We start from the raw sequence: 23,522 nt of genomic DNA on the forward strand, positions 1-23,522 counted from the left end.
GGGTTTCTGGGCAGCCTCTTTGGGTATGTTCCTCTCCTAGTCTCTGAACAGGGAGACACTGTCCTTCCTGTCAGAGCTGGGGTAAAAGCAAAAACAAAACAAAACAAAACAAAAAACAAGAAACCAGAGCCAGCTTGCTTCCAGCAGGAATTAATTTTAATGACTTTAAAATGGGTTTGTACAAAGTAGCACTGCCTGCAGCCCCAGGAATCTCTTCAACACTATCTCTTTGGCCAGTTGTGCCGGAAGCCTCTGCAGAGACAGAAGAAAACCAGTTACTTCTTCAGGTTTAGGAGCTGTGACACAGACACAGCACGGGAGGGCTGAGCGGGAGGGCTGAGCAGGAGGGCAGCATGGGGCCAACACTGGGTGCTAAGCTGAAAGGGGTCTGTGGCAGCAGGCCTGCCCTGCTTCCCGTGTGGGGACCTGACCTCAAGTTCTGCTCTAGCATAAGCGCTTCCTGATGAAAACCATCCCCAGGGATGGTCCACCTCCAGATTCCTCTATTTCTAAGAAATAAACTGGTGTGGGAAAGTTTCCCACCCATGTGCTCTGAGGTGAGGGAACCAGTGAGAAACCACAGTGTAAGAAAGAGAACAATGGGATTTGAGGCCTGGGATGCAGGACATGGGTCACGTGAGCGTGACTTCTACATGGAGCAGGTCATGTCCATTCCTGCTTTCTGAGTGACAAAGAGCTCTGGCCTCTGCCCAGCAGAAGCCTCTGGAGCTCAATCTGCTGCTGTGCCCAGGCACAGTGCTTGGTTTTCCTGCTGTCATGGCCATGCCACCCACCTGTCTGATTTCCCAGCAGCAAAGGACATGCTTTTGTTTCCCACGGACGGTTTAAATTTTTTGGCTCCAACATATTTCTGAAAGACAAAAGTTACACACGCTGACGCCCACCTTACCCAACAGTTCCAGGGAAGACACTGAACTTTGCAGTCAGGCATCATCCCAGCACTCATCCCTGAAAGGCTGTCACAGGCACAGGAGAGCTCTACAGTCCTGCCCCTTCTTACTACGCTTCAAATCCAGCCTGCTTAGCCCAGAGCGGAAACTGTCAGGAGTCACACACACAGCCCCTTCACTGTGTGGGGCAGATTTCAGGACCAGGCATCAGAGTAAAAGACACCCTGTGCTATGACATAGTGGCACATAACCCAAGCACTTAAAATAGTGGAGGCAGGAGGATTGTGACTGAGTTCTAGGCCAGTCTGGGTTATTCGGGAAAGTCTCCATCTCAACAAAACCCAAACATACTATACCCAGCCCCTCCAAAAGAGAACTGTACTATAGGGTTCACTGCCTGCTCCTTCCTTCCTTCCTTCCTTCCTTCCTTCCTTCCTTCCTTCCTTCCTTCCTTCCTTTTTTTGGTTTTTGAAACAGGGTTTTCTCTGTGTAGTCTTGGCTGTCCTGTAACTCATTCTGTAGTTCAGGTTGGCCTCGAACTCATCAAGATTTGACTGCTTCTGCCTCCTGAGTGCTGGGATTAAAGACATTGCCTGTTTTCAAATTGCTGGTACAAGAGCCAGCAGGACAGCTCAGCAGATGAAGCCTTGCTCCACAAGCCAGGGACCTGAGTTAGATTCCTGGAACCCACGGTGGAAGGTCAGAGCTCCCATAAGTTGTCCTCTGGCTTTTCCGCACTCTTACACATTAAGTTTAAAAAATCACCTCAGGGACAACTGGCAGCACTGTTTATACCTGAGAAGAAATGAGGTGAGAAAAAGGGTACAAAGCCTTCCTGCACGGTCACTGCAGCCCAGGAAGAAGACAAGAACATGTCAGGCTGGGGGCGTCCTCTTCAGCCTTACCTTGCCAGAAGGTGCCAGCTTATTTGGGTCAAACTGGGAGGAAGGCTTGGATTTGCTGTCCCCTGAAAGTAAGAGTGATCATGACAATTAGCAAGCACAATGGCTGACAGGCCAGGGGTCTGGGCTTCAGGAGGCACCAGCATCCATCTGCCACCCTTTCCTGTGCTCCAGCAGTCCCGAGACTATACCAGCCACAGGTGTGTTCCCAGGCTGGTAGAGGCAGGTGGACACTTCCGCATCAAGATCTCATGCCACTGTTGATAAAGTGACTGAGGCAACACTCCTGATAAGTCAGTGTGTGTACTGTGGAGGCCTGCTTCCTCACTTTTCCAGGCTATGGAATTAACAGTGCCACACGTACCCCTTTCACAGGGACTCAAGGTTAAGGGGTCACAAGAGGTCACTTTGTGAACAGTGCCTTCAACCTAGTCTTGATCCTGTGGATGTGGGAGGGGAAACTTAACCCCGTGTCACAACCCAGGGACAATGACTCTGGGGCACCAGCTGCCAGGAGAGCAGGTGGGCCACCGCTGGCCCTGTGTCTGCGCAGAGCTCACACTCACAGTGAAGCTGTACTCCACGCACTGTGCAACTCCTCCCACCTCCAGCCGGCAAGTGTCTCCTTGCTGTGTCCTCCCTGTCCTTACCAGCAAAGGCCCCGAAGTCTGACTGGCTGTAGTCATAGGGACAGAAATCTTTCCCTGGGGGGTCTGGGTCCTTGGGTTTCTTGGAGCTTTTTAGTCGTTTCTTCTCCTGCTTCTGTTCTGTGGTCCTCATGTCACTTGTGGCTCTCTCTCTCTTCTTAGTGGCATTTTCTAGCTACAGGAGAACAATCGGAAGGAAAGCATGGGAATATGCAGCAGACATTATCTGTAACCCTGTGAGGCACCTCGGGCCAGGCCCCAGGTGTAAATGTGAGATTCACTTGTATTTCACTTACAGCACATACACAGTCTGCAGGCAATTCCATGCAACTTCTTGGAATTGTATGCAGCATGGAATTTTCTACGTGTGGTGTTGTATCATCTCTCAGAAAGTTCTGGACAGTGGGCATTTCAGGCATCGGACTAGAATGTTCAACCTGATTTAGCTGGGGACTCAAGCTGCTTCAACAGCAGGGATGGCGGGGGGGGGGGGGCGCTGAGGCTGGACTTCAGGGACAATCACACTTAGCTGGTATTAGCTAGAGAAAGTTCCTAACTGACAATGTCATCAGGTCACGTAAGGCAGAGGTTAAGAATAGAATGCTAAGCCAGGTGGTAGTGGCACACACCTTTAATCCCAGTACTTTGGAGGCAGAGGCAGGTGGGTCTCTGAGTTCGAGGCTAGCCTGGTCTATAGAGTGTTCTAGGACAGAGCTGCACAGAAAAGCATTGTCTCAAAAACAAAACAAAACAAACAAACAAAAAAAATCTAGACTATTGCGATGGGTATGGTAAGAACAAAGACGTCTCATGGGATATGGTGGGATATGCCTTTAATGCCAGTACTAGGAAGGGCAAAGGCAGGTGGGTCTTGAGGAGTTAGGGGCCAGCCTGGTCTATAGATGAGTTCTGTATATCCAGAGAAACCTTATCTGGGGGAAAAAAAAAAAAAAACAAAACATTCCCCCACCAAAAAAAGACCAAAACAAAACCAAAAAACAAAGAGGTCTCTAGGGAGACTGGGGCACAGTAACATCCCTGTGCTTTGTCCTCTGACAGACCACAGCCCAGTGCTATGAGGGTTTACCAAACAAATGAAATCTTTAGAGAATTTTAATGTCAGGTAGTTTGAGAAGAGACTTGGGCACTGACTGACAAATCCAGATCAGCTGGGGGGGGGGAAAAACCCATGTATGTATGGTGAGCCCTCTGAAAATGGTTCAGAAAAATCCTGAGCATGGCCATGGGCGTCTGTTTCTGAAAGGGGAAAGGGAGCACGTACCGCAGCTTGCTGCCGCACAGGGATGGCGGGTTCCAGCATGGCAGCATCAGACTCCTCCTTTGCTTGCTCCTGGGCGGCTGCGAGAAAGAACTCCTGTTTGTAGACTCCTGCCATCTGTCCAGCCAAGCAGGCCACAAAGGCCAGCTCTGCTGCCCCTCTCTCCTCCTGTCCCTGGCCTTAACTGCAGGTTCTAGCCAATAGCCTTGCCCTGCCTGTGTCTCTCAGGAGGCCAGGCCAAACATCCAGAGGCTTCTCTGACACTGTTAGTGTCAAAGGCCAGGAGTCAGCCCTTTTAAAGATGGGCTTCTCTTATAGCCAGCAGCCCCATCTTCCTGGTTGCTCAGGACAGACCCTCGCCCCCAACCCCATGCCTCCCTTTCCTATGCCTTATCCAATTTACCACCAGGATCTCACATCAGATCTGTCAGCTGTTGCTACTGTGTCTTACTTAACCAGACTCAGGCTTTCTGTCCCTCTACTTTGATCATGTCAGTTGGATTCCTCTGCTTAAAGCCCTGCAAAGTCACTGTAAGGACCAGCCAGTCCTCAGAGGCCCTGCTTGCCTGTCTGCGCTTCTTCCCCAGGCATCTGGGCAGTCCTGCCTTGCCATCCTTTGGGCATGGCAGTCAGCTACCACATGTGACCTTGGAGCCTGCTTCAGTACTCTCCCCCTGGATCTGTGCCAGCTCCTCCACACAGCACTCCTTTACAGGGGCAGAACACACAGGCATTCTGTGTGCCATCCCTATACAAGTTGGCTGGGGCTGTTCTGCTCACTGCCCTGTCTGTCGAGGAGGGCTGGAATCCCTACTAGACACCCATCACTGAATGTCCTCATTCCAACTGGTATGCTGGGACTGTCCCTTCAAAGACCCTGTATTTACAAGGATGCAAACACTACCTGTTTGTTCAGCTACCTTCTTCTTGGTTGTTTCTTTGGGTTCTTTCTGGACTTGGACCTGGCTGGCCAGCTTCCAGCGGTTGCTGATCTATAATGAAAACAGACAATGACCAAAACAAAAAACCAAAACAAAAAAGACTGCCTACACTCAGCTACTCAGGAGTGCCTACTTGTTTCAGAGGCAGCAGAGGGGATGTTAACATAATAAGGACACGCATTCTAAGCCAACACACCCCAAACCTAAACATGCTATCTTTTGCTGGCTTTGTTTATAAGATCCTTATTAAAGAGGGCAAAGTACATCTGAATCCCCAGGCTCTAGGCTGCGTGTGCTCATGCTGGACATCTCAGCCTCGTCACCTTCCAAGCCAGCAAGCCTCAGCAACTTTACAATGGTCCACTTAGTAAACAAAGGGGGGTTCCAGGTGGGCCTCCTAACAGTCCTGTGTCGCTCTTCCTGTCTCACAGCTGTCTCCTTGGGCCACATCTAGGTGATCCAAAATGAACACAAGGGATGGACAGCTGATGAGTGCGCCACAACCAGGCGTTAAAAAAGAAAAAACGCCCACTGTACTTCCTCGTTTCTTTTTATTTTGTTTTTTGAGTCAAGGCTAGCTTCCAAGTGCCTATGCAGCCAATGACGACCTTAAACTCATTCTCTTGCCCCCACTGCCCAAATACTGGGTTTACTTTATACACTATAGACTCCCTCTTTTTACATTTATACCCTTCCCCCCTTCTGAGACAAGGTTTCACTATGTAGCCCTGGTGGGCCTGGAACCTGCTATGTAGACCAGGCTGACCTTGAACTCAAGGGAGATACCTGCTTTTGCCTCTGAAATGCAAGGATTAAGGATACCTGGCCTGTTTTTCCCCTAGTTTGGGTCTGAACCAAGGGCCCTGTGCTTGCTAAGTGAGTGCACCACCACTGAACTGAGTCCCAACTCTAGGTCTCCGTGTTTCTTCTTCTTTTTAAGTTTTAATTATCTTATTTATTTAGAGACAGGACCTTACCATGTAAGCCTGGCTGGCCCGGAACCTGTTATGTACACCAAGTTGGCCTCAAAATCAGAGAGCTGCCTGCCTCTGCCTCCATGAAAGGTGTGCACCACCGCATCTAGTCACCTGAATGTTAGTGTTAAATTTTATTCACTCATTGCACGTGTTCGAGAGCCACTGTGCACATGTGAAGGTCAAAACACAACTGGGGGCCGGAGAGACGGCTCAGAGGTTAAGAGCACTGGCTGCTCTTCCAGAGGTCCTGAGTTCAATTCCCAGCAACCACATGGTGGCTCATGGCCATCTGTAGTGTGATCTGGTATGCAGGCAGAATGTTGTATAAATAATAAATAAATCTTAAGAAAACAACAGTAATAAGAAAAACCAAAACCACAACTTGAGTCAGTTCTTTCCTTCCACCGTTTAGTTTCCTGAGATTAAACTCAGGTTTTCAGCCAGGGCGGTAGCTCCTTCCCCTGCTGAACCACCTTGCTACCTCTGGGACTCCCCATTCCTAAAAGCAGCAGGTTAAGCCCCTTAACAAAGGACTGAGGCCTGTCAGGCTGCGGTCTGGAGACAGGGATGTGCTGGTGGGTGTCATCAGAGCACAGCCTTCCTATGTGGAAAACGGAGGCTTTGAATCAACATGCTGCCTCCCAGACAGAGGGGAGCTGCGGGTGGGTGCTCTTGTCCACAGTGCGAGGCAGTGCCTCTTCAGATTCAAGCTGCTCCCTTTAAGAGCCTTGAAGCGATATACACATATACAAATGTTATAAACTATACGTACTTTATTACATATAAATTATTCCATTAGAAAAACACAAAACAGTTTTTTTTTCTTTCCAGTGTTGGATTTGAACCCAGGCTATCACACATTAGACAAATACTATCCTATTTCAGTATGCCTGTGAACCAGAGCAGGCTGCTTCTTCTTTCCTTTTTAAAAAGGTAGGGCCTCATAGATCCCAGGTCATCTTAGAACACACTATGTAGCTGAAGATGACTTTGAACTTGTGACTGTCCTCCAAGTGCCGAGATTACAGGTGTGCATCTCCACGCCAGCTTCATGTTGTGCTGGGGATCAAACCAGGGCTCCATACAAGCCAGGCCAACACGCTACCAACTGAGCTCCTTTCCCAGACCCCAACCCCTTTGTTGTCGAGATTCCCAAAGACTTCCGAGGACTGGGCTACAGTTTGGCCTCTTCCTAGAAGCAAGCTCAGAGGGAAAGGGCCTCTGTGCTGTTTTCAGCGGCCTACAGAGGCTCTGAAGCTGCCTGAGATGGGACCCTCACTCAGTTCAGGAGCCTGCAGACAGCTACTGTCCAAAACTCGAGAAGCTACTTACTTCATAGATTTTCGAAGAAGGATCAAACTTTGCTGCTTGGGAGATGTGGGCCTTGTGTTCCAGAGAAGGCAGGAACTGCAGAAGGGGAAACAGTCATTGCAAATACCAAGAGCAGGAACCTCGCCTCTCAGAGGCACTACTACTGCCGGTGTGGTCCCACAAGGCCTCAACTCAAGAGTCCCGATCTGGATACCGTGGACGACTGATATGCCGGACTTGGGCTCCCCCTCCATGGTCCTGCTTTCCTCCCAGATGAAAGGATGCATGGCTGCAGAATTCCCTGCAGCTCCTGGCGGCCGGGTGCAGCTGCACTACTCACCATCCTAAATGGGTTCTCAAAGGACTCCATTATGTTCTGGGCTTTTTTCTGTGCAACTGTCAATGGAGTCTTTCCACTTTCCTCATCGCTAGGTTCCTGTAAGGACAGACCAAAACCATCACTTCAAACCATGATCATGCCATGGTGTCAGGATGCTTTCCTAGGTCCACAACAGGGAGGACTTATTTCCTGAAATGACAAAATGTTTGTTTGTTTTTGAGCCATGGAGATGATTCCGGCCTCAAACTCACAGGGATCTACCTTCTTCTGGTGTTATATGTGTGAGCAGCCACACCCAGCATGTGAACCTCCAGGCAGGCAGCCCATGTGAGAAGACCATGTAACACCAGGATGCCTGAGTCACCTTGGTGAGGTTCCTTGTTACTCACACTGAATAAAGTGATCACAGCTGTAGCAAGAAGGCACCTGGCATCCAAAGAGGTCTCTCCTTTGCCCTCAGCGAAGAGGTTCGGCTGTTTCTTAAGTGGCATGGTCCCTAAAGACACAGGAGTCAACAAGGTCAAGACCTCAGGGCTCTGGTCCAGGAAAACTGGCTCCATCTGTCTGGGAGTCCAGAAGGCCTCCTTACCATCAGTTGGGGTGATTGGGTAGTTATCTGGGGGAGCGTGAGAGCAATCATGGGGTCCAAAGAGATCATTTTCCAATCTCTGCATCAAAGAGAAACAGTAGATCACATGTAAAAATTATAGGCAAGTCAGGAGCTGTTGGCCAGTGGAACAGCACTGACCTGTCAGGGGCTGTGATCTCTACCCCTCCCACAGGAGAGACAGCAGCCGTGACACTGTACCTCGGTGCTAGGCAGTGGTCCGCTCTTCTTCACTCCAGTTGCAGCTTCAGACTAAGGAGGAAAGAAGAGTAGGGCCGGGATGTAGCTCAGATAGCAGACTGTTTGCCTAGCATGCTCGAAGCCCTGGGTTTGACTCCCCAGTGGGTTTGCTTGCACATGCTTATAATTCCAGCACTCCAGAGGTGGGAGCAGGAGGATCACAAGTTCAAGGCCATCTTGGGTTACTTGAAACTCTGTCTCAAAAAAACAAAGAAACAAACAAAAACAACAAAACAAAAAAACAGAAACTGAGGAAGGCTGTGTAAAGTAAATGACATGTCCTTACTCAGCAGACTGTGCTTATCCATGATTCTGTCTCCCAAGGGTCAACAGGATAACCTTTTATCCCTCACCCCTGTCAGCACCTGGCACTCAAGCACTGTATGTGAAACATCAGAGTCTCCTGTCAGAAGCTGGCGCGATGCAGTGGCTCTCAGTGAGCCTAGAGGAGTTCTCTCTAGCATCCAATACGCGTCTACTTACACAAACTGGAAATCTAAGAGACGGCTGTGTGTGTGTGTGTTAAACACAGGCAAACACCCTCCCTTTGAGCTACTCAGCCCCAGAAGGACATCTTAACAGAACAGCAGCAAACACACTCTCTTCTTTCAAGTCTTGTGGGTCAACGATCTTTCAAAAGATGTCACTGATTGATCACACATTTACATCGTTACCAAGCCAACAGATTCAAAGTTGTCCTCAGAAAGGTGGGTACGGTGGTGCAAACCTGTAATCTTAGCTACTTGAGGCTGAGGCAGAGGACTGAAGGTTCAAGGCCTGACTGGGCTACACGGTTACACAGGTTGGCTGGCCTAGGAAAGACCCTGTACGGTAAGACCCTATCTCAATAAACGAATGAATAAATGAACAAGCAAGCAAGCAAACAAGGAAAAGAATTAAAGCAAAACCCCTAAAAGAAACCATGTAAGTGGATTTTTAACAAGTTTTATTACCTATAGAGAGGACAGACATTATGCGTCTGTATTTCTTTCTTTATATTCATTCATTCAGCAAATTGAGAGTGTTGATTCTTTCCTTCAACCACAAGGGACTTGGGGCTCAAACTCAGATCATCATGCTGTTGGCAAGTGCCTGTACAATCTCATCTTGATAGTTCTGATTTTGTGATAGGGTCTCATTAAGCTCAGGCTGGCCTTAAAGTCACTAGATGGCTGGGGATGACCTTGAACTCCTGATTCTCCTGCCTCTGTATACAAGTGCTGGGATTACAGGTGTTCACAGCATGCCCAGCTGGGGCTCATTTCCTGTGGGATGGTCTCACTTCCACCTGTATTTATGCAAAATTGACTATTTTCTTCCCTTCTCTGGATTCCCATCCTACCCATGGTCTTCCTTCTTCCCCTCTTACTGAGGCTCTGACTGCAAAGTTTGCTGTCCTGGCTCCTAACCCCAACACCAGCAAGCCTAACTGCCACCCGGGTGCACGGCTCCTCTACAGTCCATAGGCTCAGTGATACTTGGCAGCACATTGTGATCATCTACTACTAAGGGTCACATGGCTTTCCACACTGTTCCAACCACATGCACTCAGGGTGTAACGGCTTCAGGTTTGGGTTTCCACTGCCAGCTCTCTACACAAGATCCCTACTCCAACTCATTCCACCAGATTAACTGCTTTACAACAACCATTGACTTGCCCAATGATTTGCTATCTCAAATTATCAAAAGGCCATAAAATAGGAAAGATAAGGGTGAGTTTATGACTATAATTAGAAAAGAAGCAGTTGCTGGTGAGAGGGATTACTGCCAAGCATGAAAATCCGAGTTTGCTCCCTGGAACTCAAACGGTAGAAGGAAAGAACTGGCTGCTGCACTGTGCAGTCTCATGTAGACACATGTGCTGTGGCGTACTCATCTACATGCACACACAGAACACACAAAATCTACGTAAAGAATGCATGGGCGGAGACAGTAATTCAGCAGAGTACTTGTGAAGCATGGGGAAACCCTGGGCTCAAGCCCCACTGTCAAAAAATAAAGCAAACCTCAAAATCCCAAACTAGTAAACATAAAAGCACCTGAATCTATTTATTTTATGTATGAGTGCTCTATCTGGATGTGTACCTGCGTGCCAGAAGAGGGCATCAGATCCCCTTATGGATGGTTGTGAGCCACCATGTGGTTGCTGGAAATTGAACTCAAGACCTCTGGAGAAGCAGGCAGTGCTCTTATCTGCTGAGCCATCTTTAGAGTCCCCCCAAGGCAGCTAACTTTAACATGACACACCTAGTAGCTTTCCAAGCCACTATTACTCCTCAGGGTGATTTAGAACAGGGGAGCGGCTCAGGGCTTTACAAGGCCACGGGGGGAGTGCTGGAGAATGTGCCTGCTGGATGAAACACTGCATACCTTGAGCAGGGGCATCTCCCGAGCCTGCTGAACTAAGAGATGCATCTCATTGATCTGCTGCCGGACAAGAGGTGGTACTGGGTTGCAGCAAGCTATGATGCCTTGAGGCTCCCTGGAACAAGGACAAAAAAAAAAAAAAAAATCAGCTCATTATGGAGATACAGCTTTTCAAAGCTTAGTGACAGCAATGACTAGTCAGCTGATGGCAGCTGAGTTAGCAGACTGCTTGCTCAGCACGCTCGAAGCCTTGGGTTCCATGCCCAGCACAACATAAACCAAGTATGGTGGTATAGGCCTAGAACCCAGGCTCTTGTTAAGTAGAAGCAGGAGGACCAGAAGTTCACAGTCATCCTCTGCTCTACAGTGGGTTCCAGGAAAGCCTGGTCATGGGGTTGAGGAATGCCCTCCACCCAGACCCCTGTCCCCCAACAAAGGCCTTAGAAGGACACAGATTACACAAATCAGTCCAGGCCAGCCAGCCACCTGTACACTGGTCTCTGCCGAGCCAACTCTCAGCCTATTCCTCTGGTTGCCTTACAAATTGTGAGAGCTGGAGACAAACCTCAAGAAAAGTTGGTTTCCGATTTCTCATTCCTGTTTATGCTCCAATTAATACTACAAAATGCTTACAAATCGTGAGGCCTGGACTGGAGAGATAGCTCAGAGGTTAAGAGCACTGGTTGCTCTTCCAAGGGTCCCGAGTTCCATTCCCAGCAACCACATAATGGCTCACAACCATCCGTAAGGGGATCTGGTGCCCTCTTCTGTAGTCATATATGCAGACAGAACACTGTATATATATATATATAATAAATAAATCTTTAAAAAAATCGTGAGGCTTTAATTTGGAGACAGAAACATAAGAAAGAATGTGGGCATTTCTCCTCCCCGAGGGAGGCTCAAGACTAGCCATACATTCGCTATGGATTCACCAGCTGAGAAGTTTTAGTTCTTCCCCAGAAGCCCCCAGGCAAGGACTGGCTCCGTGGCTCCGTGGCCCTGTTGCCTTCCACGCTTGGAGTACTAACGTCTGCGAGTGCAGCCTGGGGCAGCTGCAGAGTGCCGGGCGGTGAAGGGCTGAGCAACCGAGAAGAAAGACACTTACTTAGGCAGTTCCTCAGCTATCTTTAGCATCATGTGATTTGGTAGAACATATCTGGAAAAACACAACAGGATCACATTAAGTTCAAGTAGCAAGGCCCACTAAACATTAAAGTGCGGGAGATAGTAGCCAGCCTTCACAAGCAGACCCGCTGGGCCTACCAGCAGTAAAGGAACCCCAAGTCCCTCACCCGTAGCTCTCATCCTCCCTTCGCGCTGTTTTATCTCTCCAGGCAAAGAGCAACTGAAAGGCCGCCAGCTGCTGTGAGTTCAGGTGCTTCTTTTGCTTTCGATACAGCTCAAGGTAGGACTCGTCAGTAAAGATAGGCTTGACAAATTTCTGCAAAATGTTAAGAGAATATTTGAAACCAGTTAGCACTGGGGAAAGGCCAGCGGGTTAGCACTTGCCTAACACGCTTGAAGCCTTGGTTTAATCCTCGACATTGTAAAAAAAACGAAAAACATAAATGGGATAAAAAAAATTGTGTCCTAGGCTCTTCAAAATGTTTTTCTCTTGCATTAAGGATAGAGTAAAGCTGGGATTGGTGGCTCACTTGGGAAGCTAACATAGGAAGACTACATGCCAGAGACCAGTCTGGGTTATTTAGTGACACTTTGTCTTAAAAAACCGAATTGGAAAAGAAAAAAAAAAAAAAAAAGCTGGGTTGTGAGTTCAAGGCCAGCCTGTTCTACAAAGAAAGTTCTAGGACAGCTAGGGCTACACAGAGAAACCTGTCTCAAAAAAACTAACAAAACAAAAACAAACAAACAAACAAACAAAAAACATCAAAAAGAAAAGAAAAAAGAAAAAGGAAAAAAAAAAAGGAAGAAAGACCTTTAAACCTAGCACTTGAGAGGTAGGGGCAGATGGACCTCTGTGAATCTGACACCAGACTGGCTACAAAGAAACCCTGATTTGAAAAACGAAAATGCCAAAACCAGAACTGAGACGCCTAAACTCCAAATAGCTCACTGGGTAAATGGGCCAGTGAACCGATTAAGTTTCTCAAAAGCAGAAACAGAATAAGCTGGTAAGTACTTGAAAAACTGTTCAACAGGCCAGGCACTGTTGCACACGCTTTTAATCCCAGCACTCAGGAGGCAGAGGCAGGCCTCTGGAACTCTCTGAGTTCCAGGCCAGCCTGGTCCACAAAGCAAGTCCAGGACATCTAAGGCTACATAGAGATAGCCTGTCTCGAAAACAAACAAACAAAAACAAACAAACAAAAGCCACAAAACAAACAAACAAACAAACAAACAAACAAAAAAAGAGTTCAACATCACCATTAGGAAAATGCAAATTATTATTATTTTTTGTTTTGTTTGAGACAGGCTTTCTCTGTGTAGCCTTGGCTGTCCTGTAACACACTATAGACCAGGCTGGCCATGAATTCTGAGATCAGCCTGCCTTGGGCCAACCTGGACCAGATTGCAAATCATGATTTTACTTTACGTGTTTACCTGCATCTCTGTGCATCATACGTGTACCTGGTGCCCATAGAAGGATAACTGGCAGCCATGAGCCATCATGTGGATGTTGGAAATGGAACCACTGAGCTAAATCCTCAACCCCAGTTTGTTTGCTTTTTGAATGGGGCTCTGGTAGCAAGCACTTTATCCACTGAGCCATCCTCTCAGCCTCAAAATGGAATTTTATTCAGCCATAAAGGAAAATGAAATTATGACATCAGTAGGATTACAGATGGAACTTGGGATCATGTTAAAATAAACCGGATTCTGGACAGGTAATCTTTCCCACATATGCAAAACTTGGACTTATACCGGTATGTGTGGGTCATGAAAATAGGTGACCATCAGAGGGGAGAAGAGATCTGGAGGGAAAGGAGAAGCAGTAATGATATACATTTGCTATGAAAACATTTCACCTCAAAAAAATGAGGGGACCAGCAAAAGTTAGGTGGGCGTAATTAGGGAGGGCAGGAGACGAGGATGAAGAAAAAAAAGAAGGTATGATTTATATATGCAAAAAAAGCCACGATAATCCACCCCCCATTCCACACCACCCCCCCTCACCATTCCTTGTTTTTCAAGACAAGGTTTCTCCATGTCCTGGTGCTCTGTAGAACAGGCTGTCCTTGAACTCAAGAGATCCACTTGTCTCTACCTCCCCGAGTGCTGGGATTATAGTGTGCACGGGCGTCTTACTTTCATGTATGTCTGTGTAAGGGCGTTGGATCCCCTGGAATTAGAGCTATAGACAGCTGTGAGCTGCCATGTGGGTGTTGGGAATTGAACACTGATCCTCTGGAAGAGTAGCCAGCGCTCTTAACCACTGAGCCATCCCTCTAGCCCCATATCCCATTCTTTTCTACACTAACTTAGAAAACAAGAGAAACAAAGAACTGAATCAGAAATAGCTCAAGTGCTGGGGTCTGAGTAGCTTCAGCGACATGGTACCTTGAGGCAGATGTCCCTGCTCCGCTGCCACACCACCTGCAGTTGCACAGGTTGGTCGTTGCCTCTCTCCCACAGCTCCAGCCTCATTCGGTCATAGATGTAGAGCAGGTAATGGGTGTCATCCCGGGCGTAGCTTAGCATCTCCTCTGGTAGAGGGCTAGAGTTGCAAGAGAGACATGGCTTCAGTGACTGTGGCAGGGACAGCCATCCAAACTGTCTATGTACTGACAGACAGAACTTTCTTGGCCCCTTCACAATGGTGCAAGGACACTTCCAGCAGCTCAGCATGACAAACCATAATTTCACATGGGGAGGCAGTAACGTTATGGCTAAAATTAGATGCTCTGGTCTTGGGGTGACTTGCAGCTCTACCTGTCTGTCCTTAACCTCTATGTGCTTTCTTTCATTGTTGTTGTTTTTCAAGACAGGGTTTCTCTGTGTAGCCCCAGCTGTCCTGAAACTTACTATGTAGACCAGGCTGCCCTTGAACTCAAGAGATCCATTTGCCTCTGCCTCCCAAGTCCTGGGATTAAAGGCATGTGACACCATGGCCTGGCTTCTTTGTGTTTTCTGACCCCATCTATGAAAAGGGAAAGCTGGGAGGAGGGTAAGGGGTTGATAATAAAGTGGCTTTCAAATGTTACTAATTTTCTTCTTATATTGGGAATGGAACATCAGTTCAAATAAAATTTCCTTTGTTTTCTCCTCTGGTTTAAAGGTGGGGAGGGTTTTCAAATAAATTTTCCTTGTTTTCTCCTCTGGTGGGAAAGGGAGAGGGAGTTTGAAGAAGGAATAGAGACAGCTGAGTGGGCCATGAGGGCAGGGGGCAGGTAGCAAGGGAGAGAAAGGGGGCAGTCAGGACAGAGACAGAAAAAAAGAATGTAGGGACAGAGGGAAGCTGAAACACGATCGAGAGAGAGAGAGAGAGAGAGAGAGAGAGAGAGAGAGAGAGCACTAGCGAGCATATTTTCCTTTTTACATTTAGAAATTCTGTTGTCTGGTAGTAATGTTGGCGGCAGCAGCACACGCCTTTAATCCTAGTGCTCAGGAGACTAGGACAGCCAGGGTTATTCAGAGAAACCCTGTCTCGAACAATAAAACAAAACAAAACAAATCTGGCATGAAGAAACACTCAGGGAAGTACTGGCTATCTTGAAAGCGACCAAGCTGGACCAGGTTTCCAAGTTACAGACTTGTTCCTGCTCCCTGTCCATCTCTGCCATTTGCAGACTGACCGTATCCTCCAGTCTGCCAGCTGATACTGCTTGTTTGACTCCACACCACAGTAAAGTCTCAGCAGATGGTCAAGGGAATGGCGAGCCAGGTTGAGAAGCCGTGCTGCTTGGTGCGTATCAAACATGTTCACCACATAGAGGCCAAAGTCTTTCTGTAGCCACTCTATGTCAGAGTCGGCACCGTGGAAGACCTGGAACAAAACCAAGGCTATGTTCACACCAACACTAGGCTAGCCATCTGTCTCCTTAGCCCCGCCTCAGGGTTATCAGAACACTGGTAGGAACGGTACCCTGACATTTGCATATGCTAGGCAAGCATGCTACCTGAATTACATCCCCAGCCCAGGACATATGGAGTTTTACATGCTCCTTTTACTGAGGCCAAGGCATCCTTTATGCTTGTAACTCTATACTGTTAAGGGTTGCAACTGTCTTCAGGCCATGGTGTGGGTGAGGGGCCCTATTAGCTCCCAGTACATCCTTAAGTTCAAGCAATCCAATTGACTGGGCTCATCGAAATAGTCATCAACATGATTTTTATTTCTGGATAGCAACAAGCTACGTTGTAAAGGCCCTTAAGGCAGCCTAGGGCCAAACAGGTAAGTATGTGGAACCTCAGGCTAGGAGATGGCATAGCTTCTCCCTCCTTTGGGTCTAGGCTGAAAGAACAAGATGGTACCCTGAAAAGCACTGCCATCCCACCTCAGGCAGGAGCCAGAATGGCTGACCTTAACGATGGCTGGGTCTGTAAGGCTCTCATTGAGAATGTACATGTCACTTCGAAGCTCTAGAGTATCAACAATGAAGTCTTCTGTTCGGGTGGAAATTTGCATCAGGCAGGTCAGTCCTAGGAAGCTTCTGTATGAGTGATGCTAAACCATACAGAAAGGGAGTTAGGAGAAAGATTAGTAGGTGTTCCTTCACCTTTTAAATTTTAGTCTGGAGATCAAGCTGAAGAATCTCACACAGAGCTATACCCACAATCCTCCTCTACTTGTTTTTAAAAGTGTGCTATAGAAGTTACATCACAGGCATAAGGTTATTGTGTAATTCAAATGCTGATTTCTGTACCCCCCCATATCTTGTTGCAATCCTTGTTCTGAGAATCCCGTCTCAATGTTGTATAAACACTGCTCCCCAATTGTCCTGATATATCAATAAAGTAGCTTACAGCCAATTGCTGAGCAGGGCAGAGAATAGGGCTGGATTTTCTGCCAGTTAGAGGAGGAGTAGAGAAAAGGAAGAAGGGGATTCAGCCATAGACAGATATCTAGCAGACATCAAAGAGCGGAGCTGGATCAGGAAAGGTACAAAGAGCAAAGAGCAAGTATCTCTGGGATGTATGCTGGGCAGAAGCCAAATTAGCTTAGAGGGTTAAGAATATAGTACCAATTGCTAAGTTATTATGTTGTGAAGCTTATTACTAAACAAATATAATACAGTTATTATATAATACAATAATAACAAATATAATACAATTATTTTTGTGATAGCCAGGTTAAGAGATAAACAGAGAAATAGACACAATTATATAAAAATAACTTTAACATTACATGACTAATTTTTTTAGAAAAAAAAAAAAAAAAGAGTTGGGCAGGAGAATGGGTTTGAGTTTCAGGACAGCCTGGACTATAGTGCAAAACTTGTCTAACCCCCACCCCCCAAAAAGAAAAAAAAAAACACACACAAAACAAAAGAGATTAAAATGAGTGCTAACTTTAGATGTCCCAAGTAGATAAACTCATAGGAAAATGAAGATTTCACTCAAGGTCAATTACAAGGTACCTCTAGGTCCACTGCAAACTCCTGACAACCCAGGAGCTTTTCGTTGAGCTCCACAAGCTCTTCCAGGGAGGATACAAAATGGCAGGGTGTCTCCTCTACAGGTCTGTACAACTAGACGAAGAAAGGAGCACAAAAAGCATCATGTTAAAAACCAATCCTACAAAGGAACAGGATGAGTTCTAAGTCTAAGGAATGACCCAAAACAGCCTTCTAAAGCTGCTAAAGGAACATGGAAGTGCACTGAACAAATGCTTTGTTCTCCTCCCTGGGCACCCAGGTGCCCGCTTTGAAACCGAGTCTGGGCACTAACCTGGGGCTGCGGCTTCTGAAGCATTGAGTCAGGTGGGGTAAAGTGATCGAGTTCATACTGATAAGGATGTGCAAACCTGGGAGAACACACAAAAATCTTTAGGTTAATTCCATGAGAAGGTACACAGACCTCAGACACATGTGTATAAACAAATGATATGCTGGGGATGGGGCTTGGCTCTTACTGTGCTTGTCCAGCACAGATGAAGCCCAGGGTGCCAGCCTCAGTACCAGACAAACCTGGGCACAAGGGCACAGATCTTTTTTTTTTTTTTTTTAATATATTTTCTTTATTATTTATACAGTATTCTGCCTACATGTATGCCTGCAGGCCAGAAGAGGGCACCAAATCTCATTATAGATGGTTATGAGCCACCATGTGGTTGCTGGGAATTGAACTCAGGACCTTTGGATGTATAGCCACTGCTCTTAACCTCTGAGCCATCTCTCCAGCCCCGGGCACAGATCTTTTATCTCAGCATCTGGGAGAGGATGGTAAGGTTGGAGGATCACAAGTTCAGGGTCATCCTTGATGATATAGTAAGCTTGAGGCCAGCCTGAGACATATGAGACCATGTCTTAATATCCTCAACAGCAGACAAGGGAAGATCACACTGTGAAAATGTCACCTCACAAGTGAGTTAAAGGATAGGCTGGGCTATTAAATGAGCCTTTATCTCAATAAAATAAAATGGCTGGTGCTCCCCTCAGTACCACATATACCCAAAGAGGAATGGTAGAGAGCAGCATGGCCCCTGTGCAAGGGTGACACGCAAACCTGAAATGGCTATGCGGTTAGTATGTACTGCTAAGTTCAGTGCCTAACACCCATATCAGATAGCAGATAGCTCAGAATCACTTGACACTCTCTTCTGGTCTCTACATGCTCCTACACTTGTGTACGTATGTGTGCATGATACAGGCAGGCATGCTCTTACGTGCGCGCGCGCACACACACACACACACACACACACACACACACACACACACCCCATACTGGATCTTTAAAAAAAAAAAAAGAAATGATATGAAGGCCCAGGTATGGTGACATAATTTCAGTACTTTGAGGTGAAAGCATTAGTTCAAGGTCAGTCTGAATGATAAGACCCCGTGTCCAAACAAACGAAAGCAGTGAGGCAGACAGAGGAGGAGAAAGGCCAGACCCATGCACTTACATGTCCTGCTCAAGTTGCTGGGTTCTCTGCTGGTGGATGAGATCAGCCAGGGCAGGGGGGACATCCAGGTCCTCAGGGCGATCCTGGGGGCGCTCCCGCCTTTCTTTTGAGAGAGCTGGAGACCCAAGCAGTGACAAGCATACCATCACACAGGAGGCACACACTTGTAAGCCTTCTAGCTTAGGAAGAGGAGGTGATGGGCTCCTCTGAGAAAAGAAATGTGGGAGTGAAGATGCCACTCCTTCCCAGGTTTCTGTGTCAGATGGAAGGGCTCAAAGCCACCACTTACCCTGAGGGAGGGGCTTCTGTGCATTGGGCTTGACAAAGATTTTAGGGAGAAATGGTGTGTTGGAATTGTCAATCTTCTCTCGAAATTTGAGCTGAGGTCGGAGGATGTTTTTTGCATGCAGCAGTCGGAAAGTCTCAGATTTTGCTTTCTTGCCATATTCTCCTGCCTACAGTCAACACATACGGATCAACTAAAATACAGCAACTTGAGGGAGTAGGAAAAGAAACTTCAGCTTGTCTTCTAAGGAGACAACAACATCCCAGGACCACACATTTGGAATGTTACTGCATGTGTGGGTTCCAATGCCACACGGAGAAGGGGTAGGTGGGGTGTGTGCTTCTGAGACCACACGGAAGTGGGGTGTGCCCAGCTACCTGCACTATGGAAAACCTGTACTAGGAGCTCTACTCAGCAACCTGCAGGGCTGTCCTCACCTTTCGGTTCCAACTGGACACTATTGTTTTGGGAACCTGCAGCCCTGCAGGGAGGACTGGCTGCTGATGCTTGTTCACACCCGAGGCTTCATCCAGCAATATACCCTAGGAGGAGACAAGGCACTGGGTTAGGATCATTTTCAAGAATTGAACTCACAGAATTATGTGGTTAACACATACATGAAAGAGTAGATAGGGGCTGGAGAGACGGCTCAGTAGTTAAGAGCACTGGCTGCTCTTCCAGAGGTCCTGGGTTCAATTCCCAGCACCACATGGCAGCTCACAACTGTCTATAAGTGCAGTTCCATGTGATCCAACACCCTCACACTGATACACATGCAGGCAAAACACCAATGCACATAAAATAAAAATGAGTAAGTTTCTTTAAAAAGTCGGTAAATGTATGTATGCATCAAAATATTACTTGTATACTGTAAGTATTCAGAATTTTAACTTGCCAATTAAAATTTAAGCTTTTATAAATGATTTATCTTTATGTTATGTATATTGGTGTTTTGCTTGCATGTATATCTGTGTGAGGGTGTTGGATTCCCTGGAGCAGGAGTTACAGACAGTCATGAGCTGCATTGTGGGTGCTGGGGATTGAACCTGGGTCCTCTAGAAGAGCAGCCAGTGCTTTTAACTGCTGATCCATCCCTCCAGAGCTAAAAAGTTAAATATTTTTGGAGAGCATGGATAAGGGCTGGAGAGACCACGCCTGGCTCTTACAGAGAACTAGCATTCTACCCTAACACCTACATTAGGTGGGTCGTAGCTGCCTATAACTCTAGCTCCAGTGGACCCAAGACCTCTGGTCTCCATGGACACCGGCATTCAGGTGCACATACCCATACACATAATGAAAAATAATTAGGTCTTACTCGCAGGCTGGCCTGGAACTCACAGAGATCCATGTGTCTTTGTTTCCCTAGTGCTGAGAAGGAAGTGGCCATACAGGCATGGCCACTAGGCCTGACTACACTCATTTCCTTTTCCACAGTGCTGGGGTTTCTCCTTGCATTTTAATAGTTGAGTTTTATATTTGTTAGTTCACTTACATGGACAGGGAAACACTCACCACTCTCTCCAAAATCACATCATTGGTATCAACCAGTAAGTCGAACTTGTCCTCCAATTCAGTCACTTTACTTCGATCTCTGATGTTGCTGCGACACCCGTGGTACTGCATTACCCTACTCATGCTAAAGGAGAACAAAGGTCAGCGCGTGTGCTTTTACTCCACCAATCTACACTCTGGGAAAACACCTCAGATGGCTTGGCTCATGGGGATCCTGATGGTAATCAAATGCATATCCTCAAATGCATATCCTCACAGCAACCTTTAAGGGACAAGAGCCAAAGCCAGGCCTGGTGGTGCAGGCCTGTGATACTGGTTTCTTGGAAGGCTGGGGCCACAGTGAGTTTGAAGCCAACATCGGCTATTTAGTGAGTTAAACCTTTTCTCAATAAAATAATAGCATCAAGGTAATATCCCCCAACAATTAACCGATGAGAAACAGTAGCTCTGGTTGTTCTATTTACTCTATAGACCAGGCTGGCCTTGAACTCAGAGATCCACCTGCCTCTGCCTCTCAAGTGCTGTGATTAAAGATATGAGCCACCATACCCAGGGAAGACTTTTTAAATAAACAAACAAATAAACATTTTGTGTGTATATGTGTGGGCGCCTCTGCCCATGTGTAAAGGTCAGAAGGCAACTTGCTCGAGTGAGTTCTCGCCTTCCACACATGAGTCTCGGGACTGAACTCAGGTTACTGGCTTGGTGTTAGGTGCCTTTTACCCAGTGAGTCACCCTGTGGCCCTTAATTTTTAACAATCACAGATCAGGCAAGGTGTGGTGGCTCACATTATTACTTTAGCACTCAGGAGGTAGAAGAAGGCTAATCTCTTAAGATTTTCAACAAACCTAAATTAAAATTGCCAAATATATTATGCTTCCATCCTTTATACTGAAACACAGCATGGAATTAACATTAAACTTAAATAAAACAAACCTAAATTAAAAGATTTTCAAGACTAGCTTGGTCTGTACAGCTCTAGGCTGGTCAGGGCTCTGGAGTGAGCCGATATTCTCCCCCAACAATGTGATTATCCTTGCTTATATCCACCCTGGTTATTGGCATTCAGCTGGTCCTTTTTTTTTTTTTTGTTGGTTGGTACTGAGGTTCAGATCTAGGGATCCCATCATGCTCATTATTTCCCTACCACTGAGGTATGCGACTCTCAGGAAAAATTATCTTTCTTTTATTTCTTTCAACAAATATATATAAACTTACCACTGAAGCAACCTGTCTCCTTGAGTTTCACAAAATGCCTGGAAGGCAGGAAAACTTCGGTAAAAATCATACTCATCGCCAAACTGTGGCAGGCCCCCGGATGCCTTGGTAACCGCCACTACCGAGCCAAGTGCAAACTGAAAAGCCCAGAGAAAAAGACACATCTTAAACACAGATTCCTATTCATTCAGCAATAAACAAATGAATAACTAACTAACTAACTAACTAAAAGATTTAAAAGATATATCCCAAGGAGCTGAGAGGTGGCTCATGCTCCTGCATGAGACCTGGGCTCAGTTCCCAGCACTCACACAGGGGGCCCTCAATCACCTCCAATTCCAGCCCTAGGAGATCCAAAGCCCTCTTTTGGCCTCTATGGGGTCAGCAGACACGTGGCATGCATTTTCTCTTCCCTCCCCCAACCCCACAATTAAAAAAAAAAAAAAAAAAGAATGCATTTCAGGTTGACCTACAAGTCACTATAAAACCAAGGATGACTTTGAACTTCCAATCCTCTGGTCCCCACCTCCCTATTACAGGCACCAGCCAAATCTGCTCATGTGGTGTTGGTGATCAAACCCACAACTTCACGACACGCAAGTCTTCTACCAACGAAACCATATGCCCAGCTCTGTCTTTTTATTTTTGGACAGAGAATGTCTTATAGAGGCCAGGGTGGCCTCAACCTAACTTGTAGCCTGAAATGACCTTGAATTTCTGATCCTCTTGCCTCCACCTCCTGGGTGCTGAAAACAAATACTAGGCAGCTGAGCTGAGCTACAGCACTCCTAATATGAATAAGGCTTATTATGGCCTGGTTTTAGTCTTGGTTCTGATAATTACGAACTGTGACTTGAAGCAAGCCACTTTGTTTATACTGACCTTAGTTTATGCCTCTGAAAAATGGGCATAGTAAAAGGTACCTACTCATGAATTATTGTGAGGAGTAAGTGAGCTACTAAAATCACCTAAAATATTGCTTGGTACAGACTCAAGAGCTTTCTATAATAATTTACTGTATTTTTGTGGCTTTGCTGCACATCCACCAACAATAATACAGTTTAGACACTTCTGAGGACCATTTTATAATCGGCGGCGTAGTCAGACTGTTGGGAAGCAATGGGAACACTCTGAAGTGGCTGTCATTGATAAAGACGGTGGCATGCGTGTAATCCCAGCACTCAGGGAGGCAGAGGCAGGTGGATCTCTGTGAGTTTGAGGCCATCCTGGTCTACAGAGCGAGTTCCAGGACAGCCACAGCTCTACAGACAAACCGTGTTATAAAAACAAAACACTCTACGCTCAAGGGGTACTGATGAATGCGCTCGGCACTTAGAGAGATTCGATAACAGCGGTGCGGGTGACCGAAGACACTGGGGTTAGAGACGTTTGTACATTAGTAGCGACAGCAACGGGTGTCGTCCAGCTGTGGGGGACTTTCGGGAGAGGTAGCGTAGGGTGCGCCACGTGGAGGCCGGGGACGCTCTTCTGAGGGTGCAGACACTGCTTTACACGCAGGGCGGCACGCGCTCACACCGGAAGCGCGGCGCTCTCCATCCCCGCTCCCCCGCAGCCATTCCCGCTGCGCGCCGTCAGGCCGCCGTGACAGGCGCCGGAAGCCCGCAGCCCCCGCTCTGCAGCCCCAGGCCGCCTCCGGCCAGAACAGGGGACTCCTGGGGTGCCCCAAGGCCCACGAACTCACTTTCACGAAGCTGTCTGCGTCGGGGAAGCCAGGCAGCACCATCTCCGCGTCAGGCTTGGTCGCTGGCGCGGCCTGATGCTCCCGGGGACTGGGAGGCGCCATCTTCCCGTCCTAGGGTGGCTCTTCTCGCGAGATTGTTCCGGCAGATCTGAGATAGGCACAGTGCGCATGCGCACCTGTCCAACACCTCCCCGCACGCTTCCACCCAAGCAGTGTAGCTTACTTGTGAGCTTGGTTCACAATAGGGAAATT

The 23,522-nt window shown here is 47.2% G+C and overlaps 1 protein-coding gene across 1 annotated transcript; it reads right to left on the minus strand.

The window, feature by feature from the left end:
• Window positions 1–134: 134 nt before the first annotated feature.
• On the minus strand, window positions 135–23,423 carry Exosc10 (exosome component 10). Its single transcript, XM_021636189.2, has 25 exons — window positions 23,271–23,423; window positions 21,569–21,705; window positions 20,350–20,473; window positions 19,272–19,376; window positions 18,838–19,003; window positions 18,549–18,663; window positions 17,375–17,450; window positions 17,065–17,175; window positions 16,008–16,151; window positions 15,280–15,470; window positions 14,045–14,201; window positions 11,818–11,966; window positions 11,631–11,681; window positions 10,526–10,637; window positions 8,117–8,167; window positions 7,898–7,976; window positions 7,698–7,804; window positions 7,309–7,404; window positions 6,990–7,064; window positions 4,644–4,731; window positions 3,743–3,819; window positions 2,464–2,635; window positions 1,817–1,878; window positions 795–871; window positions 135–252 (listed from the first exon to the last, which is right to left on the minus strand). Exons 1-25 carry the CDS (start codon window positions 23,370–23,372, stop codon window positions 222–224), a joined length of 2,655 nt encoding a protein of 884 aa, XP_021491864.1. The 5' UTR covers window positions 23,373–23,423; the 3' UTR covers window positions 135–221.
• Window positions 23,424–23,522: the final 99 nt, after the last annotated feature.

This window comes from Meriones unguiculatus, chromosome 3, assembly GCF_030254825.1.
Source record: "Meriones unguiculatus strain TT.TT164.6M chromosome 3, Bangor_MerUng_6.1, whole genome shotgun sequence".
Taxonomy (NCBI): domain Eukaryota; kingdom Metazoa; phylum Chordata; class Mammalia; order Rodentia; family Muridae; genus Meriones; species Meriones unguiculatus.

What these genes read in the sequence shown, in the direction of transcription:
- Exosc10 (XM_021636189.2), bottom strand. Translation starts at nt 23,372, where the DNA reads ATGGCGCCTCCCAGTCCCCGGGAGCATCAGGCCGCGCCAGCGACCAAG. An exon ending in TGTCCAGTTGGAACCGAAAG is followed by an intron (nt 19,004 to 19,271) that starts GTGAGGACAGCC and finishes TGTTGACTGTAG; the next exon opens with GCAGGAGAATATGGCAAGAA. An exon ending in GCAGGGACATCTGCCTCAAG is followed by an intron (nt 11,967 to 14,044) that starts GTACCATGTCGC and finishes AACATTTTGCAG; the next exon opens with AAATTTGTCAAGCCTATCTT.